The sequence below is a fragment of the Papaver somniferum genome, chromosome 11 (assembly GCF_003573695.1).
Source record: "Papaver somniferum cultivar HN1 chromosome 11, ASM357369v1, whole genome shotgun sequence".
In the NCBI taxonomy this organism is placed as follows: Eukaryota; Viridiplantae; Streptophyta; class Magnoliopsida; order Ranunculales; family Papaveraceae; genus Papaver; species Papaver somniferum.
The window spans coordinates 88,554,973-88,562,265 of NC_039368.1; the positions used below are offsets into that span (position 1 = coordinate 88,554,973).

General features: G+C 37.5%; 2 protein-coding genes across 2 annotated transcripts; one reads left to right on the forward strand and one right to left on the reverse strand.

The window, feature by feature from the left end:
- Positions 1–464: 464 nt before the first annotated feature.
- LOC113324671 (transcription factor AS1-like) lies at positions 465–3,451 on the forward strand. Its single transcript, XM_026572968.1, has 2 exons — positions 465–838; positions 1,974–3,451. The coding sequence occupies exon 2, from the start codon at positions 2,024–2,026 to the stop codon at positions 3,146–3,148; it is 1,125 nt and encodes a 374-aa protein (XP_026428753.1). The 5' UTR covers positions 465–838; positions 1,974–2,023; the 3' UTR covers positions 3,149–3,451.
- Positions 3,452–3,510: 59 nt separating this feature from the next.
- LOC113324672 lies at positions 3,511–5,164 on the reverse strand. The gene is made up of 3 exons (XM_026572969.1): positions 4,966–5,164; positions 4,120–4,819; positions 3,511–3,994 (listed from the first exon to the last, which is right to left on the reverse strand). Exons 2-3 carry the CDS (start codon positions 4,816–4,818, stop codon positions 3,794–3,796), a joined length of 900 nt encoding a protein of 299 aa, XP_026428754.1. The 5' UTR covers position 4,819; positions 4,966–5,164; the 3' UTR covers positions 3,511–3,793.
- Positions 5,165–7,293: the final 2,129 nt, after the last annotated feature.

A 7,293-nucleotide genomic window follows, 5' to 3' on the forward strand; every position in this document is an offset into this window, starting at 1 on the left:
TTCCCGTTGACTAACCGTTTTATTCGAAAGCTGTAACTATTTTAATACTACAAGTCATTTTTCTATTAAAAGAAGATTCGTAGAATTACCCATAATTTTCGATCGATCGTAAAAACGCAGAAAAGATGCACACTTTAAGCGCTGAAATCGAGCTTCAATTCTAACTCCGAAAACTCTTAATTTCTTCTCCCCCCACTGTCCCAGTTTCTCTTTCTTTCTTTCTTTTGCAGAGGAGCTCTGCAACACTCTGCTAAATTTTTTTTTCTTCTTCCCCTTACTTACTTTTTCGCTTAAAATTCTGCTAAATATTAAAGTGGAGACAGACAAAGCTTACGATATCACATTCTCTTAACAACGTCAGCAAAAGCAGGAACTCCCTTTGAACCTCAAGAGCAGAGCTATGGACTAGAAATAGAAAGAGAAAGAGAAAGAGAAAGAGAGAGAGAGGGGGACACCAAGGAGAATTGTGAAGTCCTGTTTTTATTTTTTCACCCCTTCGCGTGCCCTCCTTTTCCGCCCCTGTCAGGCCTCCTCTTAATAAGGGACAAAAGAAAAGGGAAAAAAAAGGTTCCCCCTTCCCCGACCTTTCCTTTCTTCTAAAAAAAAAAAAAAGAAAAACCTCCAACTCTCTTCTTCTCTCTCTATATCATTCACTTCTTTTCCTTCAGTTTACTTCCGTCTATCTCTTTGTGTAGCCTGGGATTTTCTCTCTTTGCTGGGTTTGAAAACTGCAACAAATTTTGATTCTATTTTTTCTTTCTTCTTCTTCTTCTTTGTGCGAACCATAATTCAACAATGAAGATTCATCCAAGTAAAAACTTCTTGTGGTGCAGTTAATGTGAGTAATTTCTTGGACCCTACTAGTAATTGCGGTAGCAGTAGTAGTAAGTAAATGTTACTTTGTGTTTCTGGTCTTTGGTGAAGAAATAATAAGACCATTTTAAGCTCTACTGTAAACTGAGTTTCTCCTCCCCTGAATGTTTGTTGAAGTTTCTGATCACGAACAGTGCTAATACCAACTCAGTAATGTTATGTTGCATTGGTTTTGTTGTTGTTTTTCTTCACATGTTTTTGCTGTATTCATGGAGTTTCCTTTTTATAAAATGTTTTAGATAATGAAACACACTGCAGACATGATGATTTTTGTTTTTGTAGTGGTACCTATTATTGATTCTTTACATTCAATATATGAACCAAACTTCTCTGAATATTTACAAAGGTGATAATGATAACTTTATATTAAACTTACTTCATCAAGAAGAATAGGTAACTTCTGTGTGTGTAACTTCGAATTTGACAGTATCCATGACTGACAATAGTGTTTCTTTAACTACACTGTCTTATTCAACAGTGGTCCATACTGTTGTTGGATCATTGTCCTCGAGATACGTGTAGTGTAACTGGAAATCACATGAGTGGCTATGCACATTTTGGTTCTCAATATGGAGTATTCTTCAATGCCTTGTGATATGTCTATCTTATTATTCTTTCTGAATAATGTTTTTTAAAAGAAATTTTCAAAGTTTTTTACCCTCTGGAATTTTCTAGCATCTGACGGACTAGTTTGTTAGTTCCATTTTAGTTTTCACTGCAAGAGTCAATATCAGTGTTAAGTTTCCAGGTTGTAGTTTGCTTATTTTTGGATTTCTATTTATGGACTTGGATCCCCCTGAACTCCTCATCAGATTTTATTTATTTTTTAATTAGCAGTATACCAGATTTCACTGTGTTAGCCTTACACATTCCTTTGGTTTATGGAAAAAGAAAATTTACAATTGTTCTCTATTGGATTAAGCTAATGTCATTGGTTTCTGCTTTTTCGGTTTTATATGAGATTATTTTCTTCATATGATTGTCACAACTTACTGGGAAACTGTTCTGTTGCTTCCATGTTTTGAGACAACAAATATCGATTTCTGGCATATTAACCCCAAGTGTAGAATCCAAAGCTAAAATATTGTGTATGTTATTAGGTACGGTATGAAGAATTCGAGCCAATGGGTTATCAAATTTACTACTGGAAATGAAGGAGAGGCAGCGTTGGAGAGCTGAAGAAGATTCCCTTTTACGTGCGTATGTGAAGCAATATGGCCCAAGGGAGTGGAACCTTGTGTCCCAGCGTATGAACACGCCTCTTGACAGAGACGCGAAATCCTGTTTGGAGAGGTGGAAGAATTACCTCAAGCCAGGTATTAAGAAAGGATCTTTAACAGAGGAAGAACAACGTCTTGTAATCCGTCTTCAAGCTAAACACGGCAACAAGTGGAAGAAAATTGCAGCTGAAGTCCCGGGTCGAACTGCTAAGAGATTAGGGAAGTGGTGGGAAGTGTTTAAGGAGAAGCAGCAAAGGGAACAGAAGGAAAATTCAAAAAGCACTGACCCCATTGACGAAGGCAAATACGACAGAATCCTTGAAACATTCGCGGAGAAGTTGGTGAGAGAGCGTTCAACTCCAACTCCATCTCCAACTCCTTCATTCTTCATGGCAACCTCCAATGCTGGTTTCCTTCAATCTGATGCAGCTACAGCAGCACCACCACCACCACAACCAACTCTGCTTCCGCCTTGGTTATCAAATTCGAATGGCCCTCTAACAACATCCTCTTCTCCTTCAGTAACTTTAAGCCTCTCGCCCTCAACAAGTGCTCCATCTCCTACCATTCCGTGGCTACAACCTGAAAGAACCGGAACTGACAATAGTAATAATAATAACAATTCCTCCCTTATGTTGAGCAATTTGGCACCACATGGTTCAGTTTCTACAAACAGAGAGCGGCTTATAGTCACGGAACTTTCCGACTGCTGCAGAGAGTTGGAAGAAGGACACCGAGCTTGGGCAGCACATAAGAAGGAAGCAACTTGGAGACTTAAAAGGGTAGAACTTCAGCTAGAGTCCGAGAAGGCATGTCGAAAAAGAGAGAAAATGGAGGAAATCGAGATGAAAGTGAGAGCACTTCGAGAAGAACAGAAGGTGTCACTAGAGAGGGTCGAAGCAGAATATCGTGAACAACTAGCTGGTTTAAGGAGGGATGCAGATGCGAAGGAACAGAAGTTAGCTGATCAATGGGCAGCTAAGCACATTCGCTTAATGAAATTTGTAGAGCAGATTGGCCGACAGAGGCCCTCCATTGAATCCAATTGCAGGTGAGCAGGAGAACCTAGGTTGTTCAAAATTGTCGGGGATATAGTTTCCAGATATATTAAGGGTAGATTATATGTGCATTCTTTTCCTGTCTGCTCCTGATGCAGTTCAAAGACCTCTCTTATGTTATTCTCTCTATCTTGTAGAATTTGCATATGCAGCAAGAGTTAGCATTTCAGTCCAATTTTCCAATTGATGATTGCATGTTTAGCTGAGGGTTGAGAATATTTTTCACATTGGCAGTAATAGTTCTGTATGCAAACTGCAAACCAGTGTTTGAATATAGGATGAACACAATGTATCTATTACTAAAGATCATGAGTACACGATAAACCAAGGATGAAAAAAATAAAAAAAAATGAAAGGCAAGGACGGCAAGGTAGGATAGGCATTACAGTGGCCTCAACCTTGAGACATTATTTGCACAACTTAGACTCGTCTTTGTTTGATTTCTTTTGACTCGACTGGGTTGTCTGCTCTGCTTCCAGTAGGATGTGAGTGCTGCCATTCTTCCAAAATCTGATATAAGAATATCTTTCGAGGTTCTCGTCTGCAGCTAAGCAACTAAATTAGATGCAACATACTTGTGTCATTATCCTGTTCTACTTTTTGCATATTTCTGAAGCTTTTTTGATCTGATGTTGAACCATTCTACATTCTCCTTCCCATCAAAAATGCCAAAATTGCTTCTGATGCATTAGAGGTTGACGAGGGCAGACCCTGCTTCTCCACATTAGCCTTCCTTTTGGTGGAAGTCAAGGGTCTCCTTCCTGTTTCCAGGAATTCTAGCACTTCATTTTTCGATCTAAACTTCCTACGGCGTCTCCCTTCTTGAGCCGGTTCAACATAGTACTGCACAGACATGGTTAAGTAACAATATACAGTAAGTGTTACGTAAGAAGAACTAGATAAGCTAATCTAGAACTCTACATTTTAATAACAAGAACTCCATGAAAAATCAAGTTTTATATATATACCTTGTCAAAATTACCAGCGGAAGCACCGTTTTTTCTTTCTTTTTGTTCAATTTCCCAGCCTTCAGGCAACCAGTCAAGTCGAGTTTGTGATTCTGATCTACGCATCCGCTTACACTTTGGGTAGGACTGTAACCCAATGCCAGAAGATTCTTCGACCCTTGTGGCAGGCACTAAGCCAGCAGATTCCTGGTCAGTTCTTATCCTTGAATTGCTTCTATGCCAGTTTTGCACGGTTTTTCTTTCTTGTTCATTCGGTGTTGAGGGACCAATATGATTTTTATTAAAATTTGGACTATAATCTTCATTGAGATCAAAGTCGAACTCATGAAGAACTTGGTTTGGAATAATGCTATCGTAGTTTGCAGAAGGCACGGAATTAAAGGGACAATTAGAGCTGTTGCAAACTGGCTTCCCGGTTTGAAAAACCTCGTCCACCATCGTAACAGGTTCGTTTAGCAGTTCTGTTTTTCCTACGTTGGGATGGTCCTTAACACCATACAAAACATAATCTTCGTAGAAAGATGTCGATTTATCTTTATCTAGTGCACCATTTCCAAGAAGGAGCTCCTCTTCCACTCTCCACCCGTTTGGCAGTGAATCGTACCGAACGGATGACATAAGTAGTTGAAGGTACGAGGGTCTTTGAACAGTATTGATCCAACAATTTTCAAACTGTTCTGTTTCTGTGATGGGCACCATTCTGTTCAAAAGCAGAAATGAAGCTAAGAAACTAGATAGTAAAACATCTTAAACTAGTAATATATTCTTTAATCGATCTTATACTAGTAAATATGAATATGACATTGTAAAGGTAACGATAAAGTAACAACAAAATAACATATATACCTGGTTGCATATAAATCGATCTTATTATTACAAGTAAGTAGAAACCAAAGGATAGGAGTAGTCGTTCATCAAATGCGTCACTTGGTCAGTCTATATCTTTTCATATCCTGCTGTGCATTGCATTTTATAAGCTTGTGGCCGATAACAGGAATGAGCTGTGTAAGTATTAAAAAATATTCTCTGTTTTTTCTGTCTTTCTTTTTTGTTCGGCAAATGTGTTAGTATAGAACTCAGTTGAAGCTCCATCCTTTATATAGAGAAATGAAAATTTTGATTTCTTTCACTAGAAAATAAGGGTTATGAATGACTGCTATCCATGGAAAGTAAATACTTATTGCGATAGATTTGGCAAAATAATTAGATTCATGCATGTATTAGTTGTAAAGATATTTGTTTTACTGTACTTAGCTGTGCAATTAAATGTGTTTGACAACAAGCTTGGGCTTGGGTGTACGACTATAAAATGTGCTCCGTCCTCCGTCCAGCAGTTAATAAGGAACCATCATTTGGGGCATACAAGAAAATTTTGCGGCATATTGAATAAGACAAAAACAGGATTGGAAATAGTGTTTTTAGGATATCCCTTATCCGACCTATTTTCATAAATACTAAAATACCCCTGAATGATTAGTGTTTAATTAGTGTTAATTTAATTGATTAGTTGTTAATGATTATAGTTAAGATTAGAGTTTAATTTAGGATAATAATTTTCTTTTTAAATAGATTGAGTGAGTATAAAAAAGAAAAAAGAAGAAGAGGAAGTAGGAAATAAAAACTTTTTTTTCTTTGAGATTTTTGTGATTGTTGATAGGTGTGTGATCCAAATTCGAGTGAGGAAGGTGAATCTTCATCACGTAAACCTAAGAAAATACATATCAATTACGATGGAGATCCGGAGATGGCTTATTTGTTGGATTATGAAAATGATTTTTCCCAAACTTAATCTCAAACTCAACTTTTTTCTCAAGCTCAAGATGATGACTTTTTGGAGCCAAATCCCGAAGATGAGTACATGGATGAGGAACCCAATGCTAATAATACATGGGTATGGTTGTAGACATTGTTTAATATCCATTTTGTAGCTTGAATTCACCAAAAGTTTTGATTTTTGTATGTAATTCGGCGCAACAGAGTTAGGTTCGGCAGATAATTTGTATGTCGAACCTTGATAAATAAGAACAGTTCGGTTTGTACGATTGAATTCTTTATAAACTGAACTGTCATAGAATTATTTTCGCACCAAATAAATTCCATGGTTCGGCTTAAAGAAAATGTGCTAATGAGCCGAACTTCAAAGATCGGCTTTCAAATAGTATTGCGAATGAGTCGAACCTAACCTCAAACAATAGTGAAGTCTACTAATGGAGAACATCAACGTCCAAATTAAACTCATTCAAATCAATGAGATATTATCGTCATCATTAAGAGAATGAAAGGACGAAAACAACGCAAAAAGAATGAGGTCATTCCAACATCGGACGAAGAAGTTATGGCCAAAATAAAATCTAAAAACTTGAGTGTACAGAGATAAGTTCGGCTGATAACTCATCATCACGAGTTAGCCGAACCTAGAGCCTACAAATCAATATTTTCGAAGTGTTTACAAAGATAAGTTCGGCTTAAAAGTAATCTAATCGAGTCAGCCAAACCTGACAACCACCTGGGGTAAATTTCATTTGTCAGGTTCGGCCGGGAAAGGTTGGCAATGTATTAGCCGAATCTGACACTGTTATGGGGCATGTTTGGAAGTAAAATTGACTTTTATCTCAAGGAGAAACGGTTTCGGAAGGATTCTAAAGCCTAACTTTGAGAGCTCTATATAAGAAAATCCTTAAGAAGATATCTTTCAATATTTATCATCTCTTTACACCACAATTTATCGTTCATATTATCTTCCACATCATAAAAAATACATCCAAAGGTCTAAAACGACATGCATCAGTTTTGAGAAGAAAAATCAAGTTAGAGGTTTGCGATCACCACCATATTCATCATCCCCTCCTCCCCCTCCACCACCATCTTCATCATCACCTCATACTACACCCTTATTTTCATCATTATCATCATCTTGTCCTACAGGCAAACATCCACCCGTGTCATTTCGCCTTTCTCCTGCATGCAAGTTTTTGGTTCCACCACCTCGAGGTTTGGGAGTTTTTGAATTAGAAGGAGTCACTTCCATTGTTCTCCTTTTAAGCTTCTCTTTGAATTTTCCCGGATGGGTGCTAAAACAAATGATACACCGTAATTAATTTTCCAAATAAATAAATATGACTCTACTAAACAATGTGATAAGTCACCTATAAATGGACAAGTTTATAGGAAGCT

Excerpts from the sequence above, each read along its gene's own strand:
- LOC113324671 (XM_026572968.1), top strand. The coding sequence starts at position 2,024 with ATGAAGGAGAGGCAGCGTTGGAGAGCTGAAGAAGATTCCCTTTTACGT.
- LOC113324672 (XM_026572969.1), bottom strand. The coding sequence starts at position 4,818 with ATGGTGCCCATCACAGAAACAGAACAGTTTGAAAATTGTTGGATCAAT. Across the intron at positions 3,995-4,119 it reads CCGCTGGTAATTTTGACAAG|TACTATGTTGAACCGGCTCA; the intron begins GTATATATATAA and ends ATGTCTGTGCAG.